The sequence below is a fragment of the Balaenoptera physalus genome (assembly GCF_965194825.1).
Source record: "Balaenoptera physalus genome assembly, chromosome: 10".
In the NCBI taxonomy this organism is placed as follows: domain Eukaryota; kingdom Metazoa; phylum Chordata; class Mammalia; order Artiodactyla; family Balaenopteridae; genus Balaenoptera; species Balaenoptera physalus.
Window position 1 is genome coordinate 63,349,681 of NC_138889.1, and position 27,081 is coordinate 63,376,761.

The following is a 27,081-nucleotide window of genomic DNA, read 5'->3' on the forward strand; positions in this document are numbered from 1 at the left end:
TAATAATCATAAAGACAGGCAATGAGCAGGCAGGAAGGGGGAGGAGGCGAGAGGCTGACCTGACTGAGCCAGGCGATCCTTGGCATTGTAACACTGGATCTGCTCTATCCGGTTGCACAGTGAGGTCACTTTGGTATGTAACTGCTCTAGCTCATAACCTGAGCAATCCACCTACAAAGAAGCAGAGAAACCAATTAGGCCAAGAGGAGCTCCCATCACTCCAACCCATAGACTGACTATGCAACACTCTGAAACAAGAGTGAGGTGAGGAAGGGGAAAACCCAAGAAGCTGGCCGGCAGTGCCATGTCACCACCATCCAGCCTAGTCGCTGAGGATAAGACAAGACCTTAGCAATTATACACAACAGGAAGGCAATATAGTGTACAGGGCCTGGGATTGGGCAACTCTTGAAATCACCATTCGTGAACCACGTAACTAGCAAGCTTTAAGACAGCACCAAAAATCTACATAAATCTGGGTTCACAAACATGGTATTGACTTCTTAAGAGCACACAGTGAGAGGTGGAGCCCAAACCTGCACTTAATTTAAGTCTCCTGACTCCAACTAAGAATCAGCATTTAATTACGCAGCTATTAACAGGAACTGTGGCTTTGTTATCAACAGAAATCAATTACTTTCAAGCCAAATGTTATGTGAAACATCCTCACCAAATCTCTGACCTTACTTTATCTCTCAACCCTAAGCTTCTCATTTAAAACTAGGGGAAAAGGGGAGAACAAGGGGAGGAGACTGACTATGGACAAGCCTTAGGAATGTCCATCGTACACACTACTTGGCAATAAGCACCAAAAAACGTTTTAAAGTTTTGATAGAGCTGTCATAGTAGCTACATCAAATTAGCTTCATCAAAATATCCCTCGTGCACTGACAGTGCTACCTCTGCCAGTGAGTTTTTCAAGTCGTTGCTCAAGCCTTTGGAGGTCGCTATATGGCTCTGTGGGCCAGGGAAAGGGGAAACTAGGCCATGGTTTAAGGAACTCAGGTACCTGCTGTATATGATGGAGCATTTCAATGACCCGAATGTAGTCCAGGTAAACAAGCCCAGATGTTTCCCAGTCCTGGATTAGGCTGCTGCGCTCCGGGGGTGCCAGGTCTTCCAAGAACCCCTTCAGGTAGTCATAGTTCTCGTTAATAATGGCATCTGAAGAAACAAAATATTGACCAAAAGTGCACAGAGGAAGGACATGGCAGAAAGATCTAAGACAGGAAGAAAGGGAAAATTATCTTGGGTCAGACTTGAGAATTACAGTAGATATTTTGAAATTCTCTTAAGAAAACCGTGAAGAATTTCTGGCTTCAGTTTCCCAAACAGATATTTCTGGTGTTGCTGAATAAAACTCCCTAAATAAACAAAGAGCTTAACATAATTAGTGAATATCAAGAATATTCCTGGCAAATGGGAATGTAACAATATTGCTGTTGACCCCCGCCCCTCACCCTTACCAAGCATCTTCTGCACAGAGAGCTTTTACAAAGTGTGATCTGATTCAAGTCTGCCATATCCTGTTCTGATCATCATTTCTGGCCTGACTCATCATGGGCTCAGAGATTGGAAGAATCGGGGGTAATTCCAGGAGACACAGGCCCTAGTCTGAAGCACTCACCAGAAGCTAAGTGTCGGATGACGAGTTTGTGGCAGCGGTTCCAGTGCCCCGCTTTAAATAAATAGAGGGCCTCCAAGTGCCTGTCGGATTCCATGTGTGCTCGCACTGCTTTGGCCTCATGAATCCACTCAGCAGGCACACAAAGCTTCTCGGTCAGGAAAATCTCCTTAGCCCAAGATTCAGGGGTCTCCAACAGTTGGCAGTGCCGCGTAAGCAGCTCTCGAACAGCCTTCTCACGCATGCTATAGGAGGAAAGGTCAGTTGGGATAAATCTCATTCTCATTGATGGAGAAGGCTGCCTCAGACAGCTCACAGTGGCCCGTGAGGCAGTCTCTTAAACTGCAGGTCCTGACCCTTAGTGGATCACCTCAAACTTCACTTAAAAAGCTATCACACCAGCATTAATTTTAAAAATGAAACAGAATAGAAGCACATTATATTTTCATGGTCAAAAAAGTCTGAAAATGAATACTCGGGAAAGTTGCCCACTACCCTGAACAGGTTTTCTCCTGAATCGGCTCATTTCTTTTCTTTTTAAAAATTTTATTGGAGTATAGTTGATTTAAAATGTTGTGTTAGTTTCAGGTGTACAGCAAAGTGATTCAGTTATACATGTACATACATTCATTCTTCTTTAGATTTTTTTCTCATATAGGTATCACAGAATATTGAGTAGAGTTCCCTGTGCTCTATAGCAGGTCCTTGTTGGTTATCTATCTTATATATAGTAGTGTGGGTGTGTTCATCCCAGTAGGCTCATTTCTTTGTTTCCTTTCTCTAACAGGAGATGAAGGACTGGGATAGGGGAATTCTAGATCCACCGAGCACTCTGCAGTTTATTCCTAACCTCCTCCCTGCCCTCTCTCTCACGTGGTCAATGCAAGAAAACAAAGTAGTTTTTAAACGTAAGGTCTCTTCCAGGTCGTTTTTTCCCTTAGAAGTCATCAGCCTTCCTAATTCATTTTCTCTTTACTGCTAGACTTAGGCTAAACTCAATCTTTCTGCTCTCAAGGCCACTTAAATAGAGTCCTTCTTTGTCTGGGCCAAAGGATCAGTCATTTTAATTTCAGATCTAAGCTATTCTCCTCATCTTAGATTCTTTTCTCAACTCCTAGGTTTTTCAAAGGACTCCCAATCTCATGACAACTGCCTCCTTTTTTCCTCCCCTTTAGGAAATAGGATCTGCTTTCCCACAGCCAATCATCAATCATCCCATCAGCCAGCCTTTTACCACGTGAAATTCTCCATGAGTGTGTTTAAATAAACTCAGAGGAAAATTCTGGGATCATTTTGTTTCCTGGAAAGGAGCAAGAGGAAAGAGAAATTCCTTAAAAGTAAGATTGTGCTGGATGCTTTACACTTTTAATTCCACAGTCACCTTTGAATAGAGATTAATATTTTAAAAACTGAGGTCTAGAGAGTGTCTTTACTCAAAGTCAAAAGTGAAGTAAGCTCTACCTTAGGTCAAAGTGAGTACATGGTGGAGCCAGAATTTAGAAAGCTCTGACTACAAAACAACTTCTTTCCATGCCCTACGACATGACAGATAGTATAGTACAACGATTAAGAGCACAGACTCTGGGTGTCTTGAGTTGAAAGGCTCACTCTGCCATTTAGTAGCTATGTGACCTTGAACAAAAGTTACCTCATCTCTCTATCCCTTGGGTTGCTCATCTATAAAATAGACAGTAAGAGTGTCTCATAGGTTCATTATGAGCATTCAACGAGTTAATATATTTAAAGTACTTGCAACAGCGTATAAAGATATATAAAAGCATTATATAACAAAGTATTATATAAATGTTTTTGTTCTTAGTGTTATGCCATGCTGCTACCATTAAGAAAAAACCTCCAACTTCACCTCATTCAAAGCACGGAGCAAAGGTGTTTCTCTGGTTTTTGTTCAGGACAAAGAACCAAAACATTACACATCCAAGCAAGATTGTATTGGTAAATAGGTAAATACAACACTATCAAACTTGAGGGATAGGGGTGGGTGGATGGAAAGGGAAGGGCCAGCAAAGAAAAAGCAGGGGCCCTCCCTGCCAACCATTACTCCACAGATCCAACTCAGACAGCACTATTTCTGCATAATTCTAAACATGCCACATTCAAGGAATTTGTGCCTAGTTAATGGGGTTTCCCCACCCAGGCATATCTTTCCTTCCCACTTAATTATTTGCTATACCAATTTTACACGTACTTTGAATCTTACCTCTAGAGAGACTCAGAGATTCTGCAGTTCACAGAGATCTCTTCTCCCTTCTCAGACTACTGGGAGGCCTTATGATAAATAGCACAATTTGGCACTTAATCAAAGGCAATCTTCTTTCTAACGTGTCCACATGAATACAGAGACAGTCTGGGCTGCAGGTTGAACTGTCTTAAGGTTCATCACAAGGCTGGACCCAAAAATACATTCTAAACACTTACTTGCTGAACTGAACCCTAAGAGACTGATTCCTTTGGCATTGCCCTGTAGCGCTGGATGCAACCAGTGTGTTTGATGGCTTCTCACTCACCTTGAGTTGTCAATGTGCAGGAGGACAAAGATGGCCCACTCCCAGAGCCCCTCACTTTCCAGCTGGCCAGCATAACTGGCCTGCAGCACACCCTCACACTGCTCTGAGAGATGGGTGTAGTTAAGAGCCCGCAGCACCTCCCACAAGTGCCAGCTTAGGCGGTAGTCCAAAGGATCTGCTGTGACGCTTCGAGGCTCCAGCAGCTGGTTGAGATCATAATGTCTGCAAAGGAGAATGTGCTGAGAGTTACCAAACCCAGCCAGCAGACCACCTGTACTGGACGAGTCAACTGTCTCAGCTACAGCTTACAAAACAATAAAGGCAGTCACCCGGGAGCAGAAGCATCATAAGCCTTATAGTCTTCCTCCTCTAGGTTCAGCCACATTACCGATCTACCAAAAACCAAGACACCTTCTCTTCGGTGGCTCTTCTACCAGGTTTGCTGGTATTTGTTTGGTCTATTTTTACCATCCTGGTACAGGGAGTCTTCACAACTCTCTCCCTTCCATTCTTTCACTGTAGTATCAATTACTTTTCTTAACCATTTTAAAAATACACGTTAATTCAAAAAGAGTCATGTACCACAATGTTCATTGCAGCTCTATTTAAAATAGCTAGGACATGGAAGCAACCTAAGTATCCATCAACAGATGAATGGATAAAGAAGATGTGGCACATATATACAACAGAATATTACTCAGCCATAAAAAGAAATGAAACTGAGTTATTTGTAGTGAGGTGGATGGACCTAGCGTCTGTGATACAGAGTGAAGTAAGTCAGAAAGAGAAAAACAAATACCATATGCTAACGCATATATATGGAATCTAAAAAAAAAAAAAAAAAGGTACTGATGAACCTAGTTGCAGGGCAAGAATAAAGATGCAGACATAGAGAATGGACTTGAGGACACGGGGTGGGAGGGGGAAGCTGGGGCGAAGTGAGAGTAGCATCGACATATATATACTACTGAATGTAAAATAGTTAGCTAGTGGGAAGCAGCCGCATAGCACAGGGAGATCAGCTCGGTGCTTTGCGATGACCTAGAGGGGTGGGATAGGGAGGATGGGAGGGAGGCTCAAGAGGGAGGGGACATGGGGACATATGTATGCATATGGCTGATTCACTTTGTTGTACAACAGAAACTAACACACTATTGTGAAGCCATTAGACTCCAATAAAGATATATCAAAAATATATATATATATATAAGTTATTTAGTATCTTTTAGGTTGTTTTACTATCTGAAGTTGCTGGAATGCTACTTCACCTGTTTGTTTGAACAGTTAACTAGTCTTTTTTGTTGTTGTTTTAATTTTTTAAATTCTGATTTATTTATTCATTTATTTTGGCTGCGCTGGGTCTTCGTTGCGGCGCACGGGCTTAGTTGCCCAGTGGCAGGTGGGATCTTAGTTCTCTGACCAGGGACTGAACCTGGGCCCCCTGCGTCGGGAGTGTGGAGTCTTAACCACTGTACCATTAGGGAAGTCCCAATAGCTAACCAGTCTTAATGATGGTTATTTTCTTCTATGGCTTGTAAATCTTACTTTTGATTTTGTCTACAGTAGGTATTATTCTTCATATAGAAATACAGGTTTGAAAGTCCCCCTACAGACTTTCACTTTTTTTTCTGCTGAGAGCCCAGGGACTTCAAAGATTCTGGACCAGTTTATGTGTTATGTTATTAGCTTCCAAGTCCCAGACCATAAGAACAGTAAGAACTAAGATCCCACAGCAGCAACAAGTTTTAAAGATCTGGGCTTTGATTACCAACCAAAACCTTTCCCTTTCACCTAAGATCCCAGACATTTTACAAGTTCCTAACACCTCCCCAAGTAATAAGTAGTTTTTCTTGACTGGTGCTGTCAAACTGAACTCTGTGTGATGACGGAAATGTTCTATAATCTGCCTTGACCAACCAATAAGATAGCCACTAGCCACATATGGCTATTAAACACTTGAAATATGGCTAGTGTGAACGAGTAATTAAATTTAAAAATTTAAAGTAGTCTTATGAGAATAGCAGCCATTATACAGTGCAGTTCCTTACAGTTTATGTAAGGGTTTTAGTCATAGCAGTTCTACCTTACATGAGAAGAACGCTTTATTATCTCATTCAGGCTTTGGTTTCTCTATTTCTGGCACATTGAGATATATGCTTTTCTTCCTCTTCCTTTTTTCTTTTTTTTGACATTAAAAAACTGACATACAATAAACTACGTATTTAGAATGTACAATTTTCGTAAGTTTAAACATATATATACACCTGTGAAACTACCACCAAGGTCAAGATAACAAGCATACCCATCACCTCCAAAAGTTTCCTTAAGTCCCTCTGTGATCCCTCTCTCCTGCCCCTCCCTACACCTACCCTTCCCAGGCAACCACTGATCTTTCTATCATTATAGATTAGTTTGCATTTTCCAGAGTTTTACATAAATTGGAATCAAGCAGTAGGTACATTTTTGGGAGTATTTTTTTTTTTCTCACCGCTTCAAAAATAAGTAAAAGTATTTTGTGATTCACCATGCTGTTGCATGTTATCAACAGTTCATTCTTTCTTACAGCTGAGATAGTATTCCATTGTACGGATGTACCACAATTTGCTTATCTAATCACCTGTTGATGGAAATTTGGGTTGTTTCCCGTTTTGGACCTTTACAAATAAAGCTGCTATCAACATATAAATAGACATATGTTTTCATTCCTCTTGGGTAAATACCTAGGAGTGGAATGTATGTAGCCGTATGTTTAACTTTTAAGCCACCAAACTGTTCTTCCAAGTGCCAGTATTATTTTACATTTTTCCCCAGCAGTGTTGAGAATTCCAATTGCTCCGCTTCCATGATGACATTTGGTACAGGTGTCTTAATTTTTAGCCATTCTAATAGATGGGTAGTGGCATCCCATGATGGCTTTAATTTGCATGTCCCTGATGTCTATTGATAAAAACTTTTCATGGGCTTTATATGTAGGTCTTCTTTGGTGAAGCATCCCTTTAAATATTTTTCCCAATTTTTAAACTGGATTGTTTGTTTTCTTATTATTGAGCTCAGAGAGTTCTTTACATGTTCTGGATAAAAGTCCTTTATCAGATATATGAATTGCAAGTATCTTCTCCCAATCTGTGGCTCATCTTTTCATTCTCTTAACAGTCTGTCTAATGAGTAGTAGTTTTTAATTTTGTTAAAGTCCAATTTATCAATTTTTTGTTTTATGGATTATGTGTTTGGTATCTGAGAAATCTTTGCCTAACCCACAGTTGCAAAGATTTTCTTCTAAGAGGTTATTGTTTTAAGTTTGACATTTAGGTTTATGATTCATTTTGAGCTAGATGACTAATAGAGATAACCAATGAAACCAAAAGCTGGAGATAGACTAATCAGGAGAAAAAGAGAGAAGACACAAATACCAATATCAGGGAAGAAAGAGACACAGCCACACATCCTACAGACATTAAAAAAGAATAAGGAGGGACTTCCCTGGTGGCTCAGTGGTTAGAATCTGCCTGCTAATGCAGCGGACACGGGTTCGAACCCTGGTCTGGGAAGATCCCACATGCCACGAAGCAACTAAGTCCGTGTGCCACAACTACTGAAGCCCGCGTGCCCAGAACCCGTGGCTCTACAACAAGAGAAGCCACCACAATGAGAAGCCCGCGCACCACAACGAAGAATAGCCCCTGCTCGCCGCAACTAAAGAAAGCCCGCGTGCAGCAACGAAGACTCAATGCAGTCAAAAATGAATGAATGAATGAATGAATAAATAAAAGAATATGGAAATGTTATAAAGAACTTTATGCTAATAAATTTGGTGACTTTGGTGAAGCAGACAAATTCCTTAGGAAAAACAAATGAACAAAACTGACTCAAGAATAAATAGAAAACCTCGACAGCTCTGTATCTATTAAAGAAACTGATTTTATAGTTTAAAAACTTCAATAAATTGGACTTCATAAAAATGTAAAACTTCTGTGCCTGTGTATTGGGAGATAATAATCGCAAAAACACATTTATAATAAAGGACTTGCATCCTAAATATATAAAGAACTATTACAACACAATAAAGATTATTAGGCGACCCTATTAAAAAAAGGGGGGCAAAAGATTTCAAATAGATTTCAACAAGGAAGATATATAGATAGATGGTAAATAAGCACATGAAAAAATGCCTGCCACCATTAGGCATTAGGGAAATGCAAATTAAAACACAATTTTAATTATGTGTATTTTACCACAATAAAAGACTGTATTATTCTGTAATTAATATAGTTAATTTAAAAGAAAGTATTTAAAGAAATGAAATGAGATGTGAGCTAATACTTTTGACTGGAGAAAACCACTCAGTGTTTCTGATAAGGTAAAAAGATAGCTCTGGGATAGTTTTGATTATCTGATTAGATATAATAGCATGTTAATACATTATATTAATTTATTATTAAGCACACAAAAATGACACACCACTATGTGCCCACTAAAATGTTAAAATTTTAAAAGCTGACAATACCAAGTTTTGAAGAGGATATGGAGCAATTAATTACAGATCTTGGTGGGAATGCAAAATGATACAAACATTTTTAGATACAAATGTTCATAGCAGCTTTATTCTTAATAGCCCCAAACAAGAAAACTGTCCATTAACAAATGAATAAATAAATAAATTTCTGATATACATATTAACATGGATAAATCTCAAAATCACTATGCTGAGAAAAAGAAGCCAGGCACAAATGATAACATACAGAATGATCCCAATTACATAAAATTCTATAACAGCAAAACTAATCTACAGTAATGAAAAGTCAGTCAGTAGCTAGCTGTCTGTGGTGTGGACTGATTGCAAAGGGACATGAGGTAACTTTTTGAGGGTAATGTAAATGTTACCTTGATAGTGATGGTAGTTAGATTACATTAAAACATATCAAACCACACACTTCATTATGTGTAAAACTGTATCTCATTAAAGTTGATTAAAATAATTTTTAGATTTTTAAAAAACAATTTCATTTAAGTATAGTTGATTTAAAATGTGAATGTTTAGATTTCTAATTCCAGTTCCCATGCTCTTTGCACTCAATTACTGTAAGTTATATTTTGGTAATTTATATAGACTTACGGCAATTTGACCACATATAAAAGGGAAAGGACTCCCTAGGGCTCATGGAACCCTCGAGTGACTGTAACATATGGCTCTGATTTACCTGTCACTATAGAGTTTTAGAAGGTGAAAGCAGACATCTTGAAGAGGTCTCTGTGAGTCTTGCTCCTCCTCTACCACAAAGCCAGAGTCCTCCAGGTATGAGGGAAGTGGGCAGCAGGCATATCTGTCACCCTCAGAGGTATTCTGAAGTTAAGAATTTGATAAAACAATACATCAGCTGCTAGTATGTTTCACTAGATTCTACTGTGTCTCAGTTAACTCAGATGTGTATTAAGAATGGTGTGACATCCTCTAAAGGAGTGTTTCAAGGATTTTAAACTTATTTTGATCAGTGACATATTCCACCTGCCTTCAATGGACTGGCAAAGACCTCAGACAGCTCTCACTAACCCCACCACCTTTCTTGCCACAATTCTTATTACACTCAGTTTTTTTTAGTGTTCTCTTTTTCCTGACAAATATTGATAATTCTGGCAAATGATATCAAAGACAATAAAAATGAACAGTAAGAAAAGAACCAAATAATGGCATTAAAAACATTAATAATCCTTTAACCTCCAAATGGACAAGGAATATGAAATATAGTGATATTTAGAGGCAAATTTCAGACCTGCTAATTTGGGGCTATACTAAACACGAGGTCAGGCTGTATCTCAGGGAATTCCTGAAGGAATAAGACAGCATTAGGAATGAAGAAAAACCCTCCAATGTTGAGGCAGGAAAACAGCAGTAAGAAAATAAATTGTGGAAACTCATCGTATTAAACAAAATAGAAGCAGAAACTTGAAGAAGTTTCCCATCGGATTTCCTGTGTCCATTTCAATTCTATGGTACTTTTCAAAAAGCAGTTAGGGAAAAGTATTATGAAATGTGATTTGATGGTTTTTTCTCTGTAGTACTTTTCTGACAAAAACAGAAATCCTACCAGGACTCTTGCTTGGCTATACTGGATACATATACCTGAAATGCTTCTTCATACATGCTGAGTGCCTTGGAAATGGAGGCTGTTGGTGGGAGCAAATACCAAAGATGGACAGCCAGGGACCGTTTCCAATCCAACTGTGAGCACACATTGATTTGCTTCTGCTCTGAGAGCTGCCATACCTACAGGAGACAAAATCACCATCACAGCTCTACATTATACATTACCTTGTTACTGGCCAGGCCTGCATGTTGCTCACTTATTCAAGTTGATTCTAAATGATTTAAATAGCAGTGTTAATGATCCAGATATAAAATACACAGTCCCTTGGTGGCAGGTGATAGGGTGGACTTAGACAGTAAGTGCTGAGAAGAGGTGAGAAGCACTCATTGCCCACAGCTGCCAACTTTAAGATGTGAATAAATTCTGATCAGTGATTTCATTTTTGGAAATTGACTTTAAGATGGCAAGCAAAATGGGTAGGCAGCAAGAAAATTGGCTTAAAGTAATTATGATACATCATTCATAAAATGGAAGAGAAGTGGCTATTAAAAGAGAGGCCACACAACATGAAAAATGATCATATTCAGTAAGTTAAAAAAAAAAGGTTGCAGAACTGCTATATATAATTCATTTTATTTGAATATATAACAAGTGTAAATATGCACACATATATGTCAAAATAGACTTAAAATACGTCTAGAAAGACAGACAATGAATTACGTTGTTTATCACTATGATATGGGATATGGTGAATTCTAACATTTTAATTTCTATATAACCAGTACTTCTTCCCCACAATGTACATGTTGTACGTTTATAATTTGAAAATATTTCTGCTGAAAGTTAAATACAAGTTGCTTAGTTATATGTAATAGTGTACAATTTACAAAGATAGCTCTTTGCCTTAACCTCAAGCAATCCTGAACCTATGAGAAAATTTATGTAAGTTTATGAGAAAAGAGGAAAATACCGGTTTTCCAGCCAAGAGGGCAAAGATGCGCAGTCTCTCCTCCTGGATGAAACAGTCAGCTTGGAGCTGATGCCAATCTACCAGCTGCATAGTAAGCAGCTCCCGGACCGACTGGCTGCCAACCAACTGGGATAAAAGAAGGGCAAGACGATGATCACCTACAAGAGAAACAGTTCTCCGGTGATACTGAGAATTTATAGACTTGGGAAAACACTTGGGGGCATTATTTTATTTCTTCTAGCCCTCAAGAAACACCTCTGACTGCTCTCTGCAGTAGTGCTAAAATACTGATCAAGAACTTACCGTTTTTGGCTTGGGTAGAAAATCTTCAAAGTATTGTAGCTTAAACTAATTACATATAGATTGTATAGTACACAGAGTTCAGTGTCAGATCTACTATTATTTCTGTGACCCTACACAAGGCACCTCATCTGTAAAATGGAGGGAAGTATCATTTGATTCAAAGGTCTATAGTGAAAACTGAGATGACATAACTGTAAACATGCCCAACTAGCAAACAGTATATAATGACATTGAGAAATGGCAAACTCAAACCTAGAGGAAAAACAAATGTATGATATAAAGAAAACGGCTGAGTCTTTCACTCTCTAGAGTCCAGTATCTCTTTTTTTTTTTTTTTTTAAACTTTTGGGTTTATTTATTTTATTTATTTATTTATTTATTTATGGCTGTGTTGGGTCTTCGTTTCTGTGCGAGGGCTTTCTCTAGTTGTGGCAAGTGGGGGCCACTCTTCATCGTGGTGCGCGGGCCTCTCGCTATCGCGGCCTCTCTTGTTGCGGAGCACAGGCTCCAGACGCGCAGGCTCAGTAACTGTGGCTCACGGGCCTAGTTGCTCCGTGGCATGTGGGATCTTCCCAGACCAGGGCTCGAACCTGTGTCCCCTGCATTGGCAGGCAGATTCTCAACCACTGCGCCACCAGGCAAGCCCCAGTATCTCTTTTAATAAAAAATTTTAAGTACAAAGGCTTGAGGCAATAAAAAAATTCTAGGGACTTCCCTGGTGGCGCAGTGGTTAAGAATCCGCCTGCCAATGCAGGGGACGTGGGTTCGAGCCCTGGTCCGGGAAGATCCCACATGCTGCGGAGCAACTAAGCCCGTGCACCTCAACTACTCAGCCTGTGCTCTAGAGCCCGCGAGCCTCAACTACTGAAGCCCACGTGCCTAGAGCCTATGCTCCACGACAAGAGAAGGCACCGCAATAAGAAGCCCGTGCACCGCAACGAAGAGTAGCCCCCGCTCACAGCAACTAGAGAAGGCCCACGCACAGCAACGAAGACCCAACGCAGCCAAAATAAATAAATAAATAAATAGACAGATAAATAAAATTTAAAGTTTAAGGTTATAAAAGGAAAACTGGAAGACAGAGTCCCTACCTATTCTGGAGGAACCAGCGATCTTCCTGGGAAGTTTATACTTAATATTCGGGTTAGAAGACAAGGGCAAACGCACGATTAAGGGGTAGGGACAGTGAGTAGGAAGTAGGCAGGGGTGCAGAGAAGGACGGTATGCCCTACCTGACTGCTGGGCCAGGGAGCAGGCCTCACTGATCCTCTTGCCCGTGAGGTAGCTGAAGACAGCCTCCACAGGGCTGTCTTTTCGGGTTAAGGAGACTTCCTCCTCAATTTGAGGTGCAGCAGTATGGGACAGCCAGCGAGAGAAAGCTCTTCTTCGCTCCAGAATCTGAATGTATTCAGTGGGCTCATCCAGCTGGCTGTCAAGCTCCTTCAGGTGGCCCCACAGAGCTTCACATAATGTCCATGTTAGGCTCCAGTGCTTCACAACTAAGGAAGGGACAGGAAAATAATGCAATGACATGAAGCCATACAATAACTACAGACAGGGGATCACTTTAATGTGGCATTAAAAATACATAAGTTAATAAATACCCCAAACAACAACTCAAGTTGATTTCCCTGAATCTGTCTCTACCTCACTCACCTGTGTCTTACAAGCTCCAGAAGTGTGTGGTATGACTGCCTGCTCACTCCATGTATCCATGGTACTTACATAACAAATATAACTCCAGGTTCCTTTATACAGGTTCCTCTAGCCTAATTATGGCTACATATAGTCTCAAATGATAAGAGAAAAATCCTCTAATTTGATCAAATTCTGTTCAAAAAAATGCTTTAAGAAATATAAAGGGCTCTGAAAACTTGTGAGGGATTATTATCTGCTATAGGCACAGCCTAACATTTTAGTGAGCCTAAATGATACTGTTCAAAGCACTTAGGAGTAAACCAACTCTCATCTACACAATATAACTATACAATAGTTACCATCTTCATTTTACAGATGAGGAAACTGAGGTACAGAGCATTAAGTGACTTGCTCAAAGTTACAGGCAAGATGTAACAGAGCCAGGATTCAAACTCAAGTAATTGGAGTCCAACTCTATACTCTTAACCACTAATGCTTAACCACTAATGCTTTGCCCCTCACAAAGGAAAACAAAAAGGAAGCACTGTTTACCACCTTAAGCTACTTACAAGTATGCATTGGGAAGATGACTCATGTATTTGAAGAGATAAGACAACTACAGCAAACACAAAGAAATGAACAAACAATTCCCAAAACGTGTGGTATGGAACATTCTAATAGTCCCCATTTTTCAATAAAAGTGATGTGAAATGTTGTGTGAAACATGTAATTTTTCTACTACTTGAAATAGTAAGTGCCCAAATTAGAAAAGCCCTTTATGGAAGTATTGGTTCAGAAAAACATGGTCAGAATCATTATAGAGAGGTAATAGTGAGAGAGGTCAGGAAGTTATAACCACCAAAGCTGTTGGGAAGAACAAGTGGGACTTGAGTTGGACATGGAAGAATGGGTAGGACTTAGGTAGGATCTCTCTCTCCCTATGTTCTCTGGGTGGGGTAAGGGATCTAATTTTATAAATCCATGGGATGAAACTGGCTACAGTTCCTTTGAACAGGGGCATAAGAGTAATGATAAACAATGATGTGATTTCTTCCTGCTTGAGATTTTGCTCATCCCAACTCAACTACAGATAAGTGCAAGCTCAGGCATCCACCACTACACTGGCACAAGGAAATTGTGTCCTCCTATGAACATATGCTCCTACTCCTGTTCCTGGGGCATCAAGGGTTAGAAGTATAGTCCATACTCACTTTGTGGTTCCAATAGGTCTCCTGATGCTTCCTTAACCCAATCTGCATAGTCATGAATGACAGCAACTCCCGGATTGGGGACAATGAGAGGACACAGCTCATCCACATGGACAGTGCTATGTTTTAATTTAAGCTCCAGAGATGTCTGGTATAATTGCAGGTCTTCATCCAGCTTCTTTTGCCTCAAACTGAGTTTTTCCAAATGAACTTTGAATGGAGATTCAGTTAGGCTACAAGGGAAAATAACAAATAAGATAGAAAAGACAGATGGTAGAATTTTCCTACAATGAAACCTTTGTTTCTTTTTATAATTACAAAATAGGACACAAAACATTCCACTGTGATTTTAAAGAAAATTTGTTTCCTAGTATCAAACTATAATGAACTTATTTGATATATATTGAGCAAATTACCCCTGACCCATGCATTCAGAATCCCAAGGCTTTAAAAAAAAAAAAAAAAAAAAAGAATCCCAAGCCTTCTTAGGCCAGATTATAATAAGCATGGAAGTCAGTACAACTGGACCTGGAAATGGCTTCTGCATGTATATGGATACTATGAAATCCAATGGTCAAAAGCTACTGTGGGACACCCGTTTCTCAAACCATACTTAACTCATTAAGTTATGAGTTATCAGTATCAAAAGTCATGAGGCTAAGCTTACAGATACTAAAGAACTGACTCTCAATTAAGATGAGCATACAGTTGACCAGCCTTGATCCAATTTTTAAGACTGACATTAACAACCTCTAAAATATCACGACATCATGGATAACCTGGGTTTAGGATCAATATTCCTAATTGTGAGGTACAAGAAATGCTGTTGTTTTTTTATTTCTTCAAAATCAACTTTAAAAACTAGTAATAATAGGTGATCATAGTCACTTAATCTGTAGTAAAGATAGCACAGTTTGTTACAATTATGAAAAGTAAATAGAGAAAGGTTACAAATTTTACAAAAAACTGTATGCATACTATGTAATAACTACCAGAACACTATATATATTTATATATATATATATAAAATCAGTACAGCAATATATAGTATATAAAGTATATACAGAACTATAATCACACATATGTAAATATTAATGGTGGGAACTGTGTAGAGATATATAACATGTATAATTATCAGATGTCATCTTATTTCCAAATACTTGTGTTATGGATTATCCACAGTTCATACATTTACCTTATTAAGTCTAAGATACAGGGAATGTGCTTTAATGAGAATATACCTTATTTATGAAGAAATTACCAATATCTAAGTGAGAAAATAGAAAAATGACTAATGCAATAAAAAGGATGAAAACTCAAGGAATGCTGCAGCATTAGCTTTGAGTCTGTTACTTTTCCAACTAAAGTTTAACCATTAGATAACTATTCTATACTCTTCATACCTTGACGGTACAAATGGAGCTATTAATCATTTTAGTTTTTAATTATACAAATAAAATTGTGCTAAGAATATATCTAGAAAGATCACAAAGCAGGGCCCTGACCTTGGGTCTCTTGGTGATGAAAAGCTTTTTCTCACCTACCACGTTGCCCTTCTCAAAAAGCATAAGGATACGTGACTCACGATTTAACAGCTACTGGATTAGGCAGGAATCCATATTCCACAGAATCAGCGATCTGATGATTTTCCAGTTCCTGAGGGCCACTCAGCTGTTCTCCACTATTAGCAAGAGTCCAGTTGGGGCCCCAACCAACCCGAAATGAGCGTCCCATAAATAGGGCCAGGTCCATCAGGAGTTTCCCCTTTCCATAGGTGACAGACTTTTCAAGAGGAACTAGGCCTGGTTGTCTGCGTGTACCCACTGTTTTCAACTGAACCTCAGGGGCTGGGCTGGGCACCGTAAACACAGAGGTCAGGGGTGGAGGGACAGACCAAGGGGATGTGGACGCAATATTCATGAATGACGATGTTCTGGGAGTACGACACTCTTGTAAAGAGGCACCTGGTGAAAGAAAAGTTCCACTTGCAAATTTTGATTGTAGTAACCCACCTACTAAAATAAGGAAAAAAAAAAGACTATTAGAAAATACAGTCTATTGATTCTTGAACAACAACAACCATCAAGGCTGAAATTATAGTTTTATTAAGCTACTTAAATCAGATAGATATAGATGACCAGGAGCAGCTTATATCAGATTCTACAGAAATTCCTCTTTCACACAGGATATCAAAGCAGGAATTCTAATGATGATGATGTCACCAACAATAACAACATTAATAACACAACTACTACTACTACTACTATTTAAAAAAACTATCGAGCACTTATCTGCAGCAGACTCTATATAAGCCATTTATATACACTGTTTCATTTCATCCTTCAATAACTTTAAATGAAGAACATTACAGTCCTCACTTTACAGATGGGAAAACTGGGCTCAGTTAAGTGACTTGTCCAAATCCACAAAGGTACTAAGTGGCAGGACTGAGAGACAACCCAGCTAAGTCTGACACCAATGCTCATGCCCTTATCAGAATGCCAAATGTAACACTTCTCCGTCAATATAAAAAGTTGGTAAGATCAAAACTCAAATTCATACCACTCCAGTGCTCAATGTTAGACTTAAGAAAACAGAAACCCATCTTGCGACTGCATATATGCCTTTCAGAAACCCATCTTGTGATTGCATATATGCCTTTCAGAGGCATCTTGTGATTGCATATATGCCTTTCAGAAGGATAGTTCTTGTCATTTTTGCCTGTTTTCCAATTTTATGTATTTCCTGTCTAAAGCAAGGAGTTAGTTACTGAAGTATGAGATTTTCATGTAGTGTTCATTACGGAAAAGCTTGCTATAAATGTTTAACTGATGCTTTATTTATTAAAGTATTTTTAAAAAGGAAAGTTAATTACGGTACTCAAAAGAATTGAAAAATAAACATTTAGTTTTTAAGGCAACATAACAAATCTCTTCCTGGTAGTTCCTCTGGCTTTCAAAATGTTTTGAAATTACACCTGCTGAACTCCTTTGTTGATATCAATACTCTACCTCCAATTCCACATAGTTACAAGCCCACTAGGAGAGATAAGAAAAGCTTTAAAATGTAACAGGTAACTGCTGTCCTGGGAATTGGGGAAGGTTTAGGGAAAGGTAGAAATCTGAAAAGTTTTGCACATTATAAGAAGCAACATTTGCCCCTAGAAAGCAATAAGGATAGTGTTAGAACTGCACAAAAAGAGTACAGAGCAAGACAACTTGCTGATTCCTCTAAGGTATGATAAAAATTAGGAAATCTGAGCTTACTGTCTAACCCACATTCATAAGCAAATAAAAACATGCCCCCCAACAAAACAAATGCTTTTTTTCTCCATACAACTTTTGCATCTGCACCAATGACCATGTTTTTTAAAAACTGGCCCCACCTAACAAGTACATTTATAAGAGTACATTTCTGCTTGGCATCATTATGTCATATGCCTTTAGGGAGTTGTTTGCTACAGAAGTCGACTCCGCTTAGAAGAAGATATGTGAAAAGCCAGATTTTACAGCTTTCTTGCAAAAGAGCATCTTTTACAGTACCTAATGAACGGGATTTTGATGAGTGAGTTGCTGAAATGGGGAGCCTGGGAGAACAGATTTCTTGAGAAGTATCTGCTTTAGAAGGAAGGCGACTGAAGCGGTGATCCAGGACCATATCTACATCTTCTTCATCAGCAAGCAGTGATGCTTTCATGATCTAAAAAGGCAATATCTATAGAATGAATGTGCTCCCCCAAATCCAAAGGCCATAAAAGAAAAATGCAGTTTACAACAACCAATTTTTTAAAAAGCTCTGTCTCAGGCTGTGTCCAGAGCTAGTATAATATCTGTGTTACTGACTCTGTTCCACTGTATGTGCCTGAAGGATAGAAGTTATATAAAACTCCTCTGCTTTGTATATACAGTCTCACCAAAGGCTGGCACACAGCAGTTGCTCACATGTCTGCTGAATGAATTAATTTCAAAGTCAAATATAAGTCAAAGGCTAAATTCATAATATGACAAAAGGCACAGGCAGGGGGAAGTTGAGACAGAGCTTAAAGAAACTTGTAACTACAATTTAAAAAAAACAAAAAATAAACGAACAAACAAAACTCCTGTGGAGCACTCTCCAGAGCTTCAAAACCTCTCTGTAAAGTAAATGAAATTAATATTTTATAGTGCTCACGTTAAATGACTTGCCTAAAGTCACACAGTGACAGTTACAAAACTGGGGTTAGAATCCAGGTCTTCTGAATCTCACTATAGCCTTCCTCCCACGAATGGGAAAATGATGCCTAAACATGGGCCATATTCCTGGTTTTTCTCATTCCAGCGACCACTCAATGCTCTTAAGTGATTAATGCAAGAAAAAGCCTGATGTTATGAATGGAAGATAAATATTAGTTTGGATTCCTGTTGTAGTAAGGGTGGGTTAGCACTTCACCTGTAAGACATGTGGATTAATTCCCAGTGAAGACGCAATGTGTGTTGAGGCAGACACAGGTTCCTGATCCTCAGGCACGCTCTCTTCTAACATGGAATCCAAAACTGGCTCCTGGGTGATATCTACCATGTCACTGTCCAGTTCCACAACCCTCCCTAACTGCTCCACCTCTGGGCTCTGGCTCTGTAGACAGCAGAAAGATCAGGGAAGCAGCATTAAACGACACCGAATAGACACAGAGCTTCTAGACCATATTTACTTTATTCAAAATATGATACAACAATATTAGATTCTGCCCATTCCATCATAATGTGAGGTAGCATATTTGCTAAAGAGGATTTAAAAATTACCCCAAAATTCCTCTATTAGTACTTGGGATCCAAATGAGGATTCATGGAATCACCCTTTTGTAATATTATGGTCTGGAGCCGGGAACCTAAGCCAGCACCCATACTGAACATATGGTCTCCTTGAGACAAAGATTATGCCTTACTTGATTTAGTTAGCAACTATAATTTTCTGATTTACACAGGGTTACCCTGCCCTCACATTGCCTTGCAGTCAGAAGCCATTGGGAAAAGAGAATAAAAGACACAAATATCAAAGTCTCCAGTAACTCTGCATTTTCTTAAAGAAAACATTTAGACATAAATTTCTAGTTATCACAAACACAATTTTGGGCCTGGAATTTATCTTTCAGGAGACTGAATCCTCAGATTAGCTGGGCTCTACCTGTGCAGTATCATATCAGATGACGAACGTGTACTCTGATTTCCCAAAAGAAAAAACAAAGTTCTATTAGGAACAATTTTTATCTGGGAATAATTCCTTTATGTTTAAATGTGTCAAGAGTTAGATTTACATTTATTAAGCAGTTTTAAAGACATAGCCATGATTAACAGTCTATGGTTTGAAAAGGTAAACATTCATAAAGCTGAAACACACTGTAAAATTGGCTCAGTGCAAATTCATTAAATATGTCCTAAACTTGCATATGACCTAGTAAAATGTTAACAAGCGGCTAAGCCAATTTATGAAACATTCTCAAATCTAAAAGTTCTTCCAATTAGTTTTCTTCCATAATCTCATCTGTAGGTTAATAACCTTCCACAATTTTTGGCTTACCTTTCATGAGTGGCCTATTTCATGCTAAACTTCAAATGGATGCTATTGTACAATAGGTGGCTAAAAAAAAAGTTTCATGATTTCTTTGAACCAAGAAACAACCATTAGCATAACTTTTTAAACTTTAAACTTTATTTTCAATGGTATATTATCTATTACTCCCCTGAATTCCTTTAACAAATATCCTTACTAAAAGAATGACTATTTCCACCTATAACTGTAGAAAAGTTGAGGTGTTGGAAACGTGGTGAATTGCCACTTAAGTTGTGAACAATCCCCAAGGACTGCTCTAACAAACTGGAGGCTAGATAATGGTTAAAAGACAAAAATGATACTATTTTTTACCTACTGGGGAGGCTACAGGCAGGTCTAACTACTTTTACGTTTTAAAATTCTGGAAAAAAAATTAAAAGCAGACCTGGTGGTGATCCTCCCATTATAATTACATGAACTATGGGAACACTCCAATGCCCCCTGGTCTGTTAACTTTTAACCAATTCACTTTTAGGAATAGTTCTGAAATTCCCCATCCTCTGTCAACCTGTCAGGATACCCTTTTCTGCTGGGCTCCCATAACACCTTGTCTATACCTATTTTATACACTGTATCATGGTATAATTCCTTGTGTGTGTGTGTATACACACACACACACACACACACATATATATATATTTGACCCACCATATTGTGAAGGCTTGAAAGTAGAGATTATAGCCTACTATTTTCTGTATCTAACACCAAGCACATTGTTAAATTCACCAAAACACTTTGTTATTTCTACTGGCTAATGCAGTGCCTGCCACACGGTAGAAAAAGCTAATACCTATGAAAGATAAGAAGTATAGGTGCGAGGAAAGGAAGGAGGAGGAGGAGGGTTTCAATTTACTATACTATTCAACAAAGGAATAACAGTAACCGCAAGAGATGCTCACTTAGAACACTTTTAGGCAAAGTGGCAGGATTTCATCAAGTAACTAGATTAGAGACCTAAGGGACTCAGCCTATCTTTAAGAAAGCTAAGGATCAAGGTTCTATTTGCTTCATCCTCATGCATAGACTTCAAAGCTACTGTCACCTAATAAGTGGACAGGGGGAAGTGAATTTGAAACTATGAGGACCTGGTAAACTCCTAGAAACCCCATGTGTGAATCTCATTTAAGTATATCTAAGTAATTGCAACAAACTACCCCAAAAGATGTTATTTTCAGAGAAATCTTGGGAGATCAGGTGCTTCCTCAAAGCCAGTACTAGAAAGAAAAGTAGACAATAAAAAAAATTGGTGACACAGAAGGAAAGAAGGGGGTAAAAAAAAAAGAAGCCCATCAAATACTAAGTAAACAGACAAGATCTACAAAATGACTCTCTTTAGATATATGGAGGGTGATGTTTCACGACTGAAACCTTTAATGTTTTTAGAAACCTCCACTCTCCAGCTCAAAAGAATCTTCCTCATGCAAACAATACCCTAAAGATAAAGCATCTCTTAATCCAATAGATAAAGTAATGCAATGAAGTTAAATCAAGATACCTTTATTCAATGAAGGGTAAATATCCAATCCAAGGTCAAACCCATGTTTAAATAATTCATATTGTTCTCCCAGCCAAATAGCCTAATCCAATATATAACTACTACTATTGCCTGCCTCCAAAACAACTCATTTTCTAACAGCAAAGAACGTTTTATATTCATTTTGCTGGAAAATCAGCCCTGTCAACAATACTGTGTTCAAGAGCAATCCCACGTCAGGGTTACAAGGGCCCATCAAAGTGTGCATGTTTCTACACATACATTCACGGATATTACTGCAGGAGGCATAGGATTCAATAACATGAATATCTGAAAAAGGCTTGTGGCTATAGAATTATTTGATATATAATATGTATAAATTACATAAAATATAAATTAAAATATATATTGATTCACTGGCTAAATTTAGATACCTGACACTTTATTTTTTAAAACAAGTAAACACAAGATAAAATGGAATTTTCTTCTAAATTCTAATCACTTTTTTCCTTTAAAAAAGTTTTAAAGTTATTTGAATGTACTCACCGAGTAAACAATGCTAAGTTTCTGAGCAAGTCAACTAATGTGTCTTGATGGTACTGAACACAAGTTACATTTCAGTATAAGGCTTAGGAAAAAGCTACATGTCTCTCTACCTCACTGATAAAGAGCTGAAGTCTTTCGACAGTTTCGAAACGAGGCTACATATCTCAATCACCTGGGGGAAAGCATTTAAAATATAAATATGCCTGAGCCCCAATGCCAGATACATGGAATCAAAGCTCTCCAAGGTATTGATGCAGTTGGCTGAAAACTGGGTCTTAGATCAGCATTTTAGAACAAATGTTCTAACTACCAAACAAATGTTTCTGCAACTGCCCTAATTCACCTGTGATGAAGGGTTTTCTGCCACCATTTTCTCTAACTTAAAAGGCACAGAGAGGGAGTTCCCTGGTGGCCTAGTGGTTAGGATTTGGTGCTTGCACTGCTGTGGCCGGGGTTCAATCCCTGGTCGGGGAACTGTGATCCCACAAGCCGTGCAGCGCAGCCAAAAAAAAAGGCATAGAGGAGATTACATAAAAATATAGTTACCTTTCTGTTTTCTGGTTGCTTAGATTCACTTGCTTTTTTAGGAGCAAAGCAAGGTTTAAGAACGAACTGCAAAGAAGGGACTGAGGATATTATACAAAAGATAGTAGAATAAATGTAACCATTAAACAAAACTATGTATCTTCCTAATGCCTTAAGGACACCCCCCCCCCCCCCCCCCGCTAAAGTCAGAGAACCTGAGATTGTGTACAGGGGAGGAAAGAAAGCTACAGCAGACTGAAGGAACACCGCATCACGGAAATCAACCCCTCCAGGGAGCCAGGTGACAATGTGAAGACAGTCATCTTGACACTGGGATGAGAGGACTGTGCTGTTTCCAGTTTATTCAGATGGCTCAAGTATTTTCCTCATGCCAAGTAAAATGTACGTCCTGCTGCTAATAACTCAAAAACTGTGCAACCACTGGCATTTCCCCTAACCTCACTTAGGTCACTGGGCATTACAAAAGAAGAGTTCTCCAAAGTCCCCTGTTATTGTTCTAACATATTAGCCTAAATATCTAAACAAGTCTACCCATTTCTCCCTTCTGCATCCAAAAGGTCAAAGACCACCCACTTCCTCAATCAAAGGAGATATCTGGATAAGATACCTATTCACTATATTCTCTTTGCCCATCTTGATCCTTACCACCTCTCCTTTTCCTAGAACCTTCTCCTGAAATTTCTTGGTGCTCAGTTTTTCAAAAGAACTCTCACCTACCGTAGTGCCATCACAGGAATTTATTGTTATCTCTTACTATTTGTATTCTGGAAATTAAAGAGCCTAAAAACCACTGATGGTCAACATTACATAAATTTGCTCTATCTGTCCACAAGATGAAGTTTTTCTTTTTCAGCTGTATCTTTAAGGAGCCTACATATTACTTTTATTGGCAGAAAAGAAGGCTATCTGACTCTTATCCAAAGAAATACATATACAGTATACTGCAAGATTGGAAAGAGAGATTATACAAAGCATATGATTCAGACAAAATGAATGTGGGTAACTGGAAAACCAAGTCCATTTACAGCATTTCTTTAGTTCAGAAGAGATGTATTCTAAATAGAGGGGTATTCTAAAGGCTAAAATTATAAACATAAAAGTCAACATATTTCCCATTTCCCACTTATATCACACCCTCCCCCTCACCCTGTACGCGCAAACGTGAACATATATACACAAAAGTCTCCAAAGTGCCTCCCAAGAAATTATTTAATCAATCATAAAAATCGCACATTTCAGCAGCCATAAGAATTGTAGCATGGAAAATTCCAAAGGTCCTGCTTTTAGCAGCTGAGAGGTAGAGGATGCTTTACAAAGACATTTTATATCAAGTTCTCTTCTTTGAGATGAGTATGGCAGCACAGAAAAAAATTGTTATAACCTGATTGAATATAAACAACATCCAAATGAAAGTAAAACTCTGAGTTGGCAAAGAAACTACCTGATATTTAAATTACAAACCTTTCCTTACAAGGACAAAAGGTTTATACTGGCTTAACAATACTGAAAAAGAGTGTGGTACAGGTAATTGCAATAAATGATGCAGCCCCTACTCTCCCCAAGCCAACAATTCATTTGTATTCTAAAGCTTTATGTATTTTCATAAAGATTGTGTATTGTCAAAATACAAATATCAAGAGATTACCTGAAGTATAAGCAAACAACTTGAGAAAAATGGAGTTAAAAACCCTTGCAGAAAGCTAACTGAACTTTTAAAAAAAACCATGGAGGTAAAGAATAAGATTAAACTGCACATCAGGTAGTCAACAAAAGTCGGGTTTACTTTGCATCAACCCACACAAGCAAAATACTATCTTAAGTTGATCACTGAGCAGAGAATTCAGCAAGTCCAAATGAAGAGAGAGGGAGGTGTCTAAGAATGACAATCTGTAGAAGGAATGATCCAAACAGCAAGAGAATTCTTTGAATCTCTCAAGTAAACAACAGATGCCAGTACCACCTCATGCCCTCCCTTGTAATTGTCTTAACATGATTGCCAATACATTTGTACTCTTCAAAGTTCCGGGGTCATAAAACAGCTTTGTACTAGCTGAATGACTTGCTTTCAACGTCTGTATCATGGACTCCATTCAAATTCATTGTCCCGTCTCTACCTGGGGTGGAGGTGCTGGTTTGCCATTAAGAGCCATCTGGAATGGGGTGGCCTGGCCTGCAGGAGGTAAAGGGGCAGTCTTCAACTTCTTTGTACTAGTTTTGGATGGCCGTTCCTCCTCCTCTTCATCAGAATCCTGAAGGCCATACTTAGAAAAATGAGAGACCTAAGGAAGAGAAGAATCCAACAAAATCAGTTTTAACACTTATATTCAGAAGGGCTTCCATTATACTTGCCCTTTCAATCTTACAGAATTAGCTTCAAAAAAAAAATAAAAAAGGAGAGATCAAAATATTTAAAGCACAATGAAATGTCACGTATCACACTTTACTGTTTTTTTCTAAGATTTAGATGATGTTTGGTGCGTGTACTAGTTGCTCATATAATTACTAACTTTCTATATTAATACAGGAAACCAAATCCAGAAGAGTCATTACTATTTTCGGTATATATGTATATATCGCGTGCGCGCACGTGTGTATGTACTGCCTAGTTGTTCCCTACCTACACAAGGGCCTTCAACAAGCTAAATAATCCAAATGGTCTAAAAGAGAAAGAATCCACTGGACTAAACTATCAAGGAAGGGAGGAAGTCAACCTCTACATACCCAGAAATCTTTAAAAGAATAAAAATTATTTAGGAAGAGGTGATCTATCAAGAAACAAAAATTCTGCCTGATGTCCCCAAGGATGCCACAAATTAGAAAAACACACCATAGAAGTATATCTAAATGGTCATAAGATGAGGTGTAGAACTTGAATCATGTGCTCAAAAAGTTTATAATAGCTCCTTACTGCTCTGGGGTTTAATGAGATGCGTAATTTGAAGCAAATTATGATGTATCTCTATATCTATTTCCTAATTTGTAGAAATAGAATTTAAAAAAGGATCTCTTCTAACACAGTTTATAACCACAGTTTATAAGAACTAGGTTAAATGACTATACCTTAAATACCCAAGAACCAGTTTCAGGACGGTACTCTTTGAACTGAGCTCCCTGTTTCCTTGAAACTGCTTCCAATCTTCCCTCATAGTTGATATCAGCAAGTCGATCTGGGCTCTTTATTAAACAACGAGATGTTTTATCTGTTGGCCAAACTCCATCCAATGTAACTTCAGCCTTCCTGTAATGTACAATCAAGTAAAGTGTAAATGTTTCATATTTTATGACCAGAAAGCCAAGTAACATGTATATACACAGCACATGTAGGTACCTGTGTTACTGTGGAATTATTCTGCAGGTGTTTCATAAACTTGAGTCCTGGCTCCTAAGGTAGATGGGCTTAAGAGTAAGGAATTACCCCCACATCAACTAGCTAAATATCTGGTTCAAGAGTGTCAAACCCCACTTACTTCAAACTACCATGGTACATCAATTATTTCCAATCCGATTTTTTTTTTTTTAGTAAATTTATTTATTTATTTATTTTGGGCTGCGTTGGGTCTTCATTGCTGCGTACGGGCTTTTCTCTAGCTGTGGCGAGAGGGGGCTACTCTTCGTTGCGGTGCGCGAGCTTCTCATTGTGGTGGCTTCTCTTGTTGCGGAGCACGGGCTCTAGACATGCGGGCTTCAGTAGTTGTGGCTCACGGGCTCTGAAGTGCAGGTTCAGTAGTTGTGGTGCATGGGCTTAGCTGCTCCGCAGCATGTGGGATCTTCCCAGACCAGAGCTCAAACCCGTGTCCCCTGCATTGGCAGGCGGATTCTCAACCATTGCGCCACCAGGGAAGCCCCTCCAATCCGATTTTTTTTTTTTTTGCGGGCAGGGGTTGGACCCTGCATTGGGTCTTCGTTGCTGTGCTGGGGCTTTCTCTAGTTGCGGTGAGCGGGGGCTACTCTTCGCTGCGGTGGCTTCTCTTGCTGCGGAGCACGGGCTCTAGGCGCACAGGCTTCAGTAGTTGCAGCATGTGGGCTCAGTGGCTCCGTTGCATGTGGGATGTTCCTGGACCAGGGATTGAACCCGTGTCACCCGCATTGGCAGGCGGATTCTCTTTTATTTTTAATTATTTAATTATTTAATTTATTTATTTTTTGTCTGTGTTGGGTCTTCGTTGCTGTGCGCGGGCTTTCTCTAGTTGCGGCGAGTGGGGGCTACTCTGTTGTGGTGCGCAGGCTTCTCGTTGCGGTGTGCAGGCTTCTCGTTGCGGTGACTTCTCTTGCTGTGGAACGCGGGCCTCAGTAGTTGTGGCACGCGGGCTCTAGAGCGCAGGCTCAGTAGTTGTGGCACATGGGCTTAGTTGCTCCGCGGCATGTGGGATCTTCCTGGGCCAGGGCTCGAACCCGTGTCCCTTGCACTGGCAGGCGGATTCTTAACCACTGCGGCAGGCAGATTCTTAACCACTGCGCCACCAGGGTCCCCAATCTGATTTTAGTAACACTTAAGCTATGCATCCTCGACCAAGTCCAGTGTTAATAGTCCAGTGCAAGGACCTAAGTCTTAGTGAAGGTCTTAAAGTGCTATCGTAC

At 39.1% G+C, this 27,081-nt stretch overlaps 1 protein-coding gene across 16 annotated transcripts in view; it reads right to left on the minus strand.

Moving 5' to 3' along the window:
• NUP98 (nucleoporin 98 and 96 precursor) overlaps positions 1 to 27,081 on the minus strand; it is a gene marked incomplete at its 3' end in the record, with an annotated part of 98,238 nt that overhangs the window by 1,504 nt on the left and 69,653 nt on the right. For 9 of the 16 annotated variants that reach the window (XM_082411355.1, XM_082411366.1, XM_082411356.1 and 6 more), the window contains 14 exons: positions 25,564 to 25,741; positions 24,618 to 24,782; positions 18,780 to 18,962; positions 17,894 to 18,050; positions 15,937 to 16,366; positions 14,355 to 14,584; positions 12,738 to 13,004; positions 11,203 to 11,360; positions 10,268 to 10,411; positions 9,348 to 9,490; positions 4,150 to 4,371; positions 1,628 to 1,869; positions 1,010 to 1,164; positions 60 to 171 (listed from right to left, as the gene is read on the minus strand). In XM_082411355.1, the coding sequence (XP_082267481.1) occupies positions 60 to 171; positions 1,010 to 1,164; positions 1,628 to 1,869; positions 4,150 to 4,371; positions 9,348 to 9,490; positions 10,268 to 10,411; positions 11,203 to 11,360; positions 12,738 to 13,004; positions 14,355 to 14,584; positions 15,937 to 16,366; positions 17,894 to 18,050; positions 18,780 to 18,962; positions 24,618 to 24,782; positions 25,564 to 25,741 (2,786 nt within the window). Of the gene's footprint in view, positions 1 to 59; positions 172 to 1,009; positions 1,221 to 1,627; positions 1,870 to 4,149; positions 4,372 to 9,347; positions 9,491 to 10,267; positions 10,412 to 11,202; positions 11,361 to 12,737; positions 13,005 to 14,354; positions 14,585 to 15,932; positions 16,367 to 17,893; positions 18,051 to 18,779; positions 18,963 to 23,694; positions 24,783 to 25,563; positions 25,742 to 27,081 lie in introns of those variants that run through there. The other 7 variants (XM_082411358.1, XM_082411357.1, XM_082411363.1 and 4 more) reach the window with 6 other exon arrangements.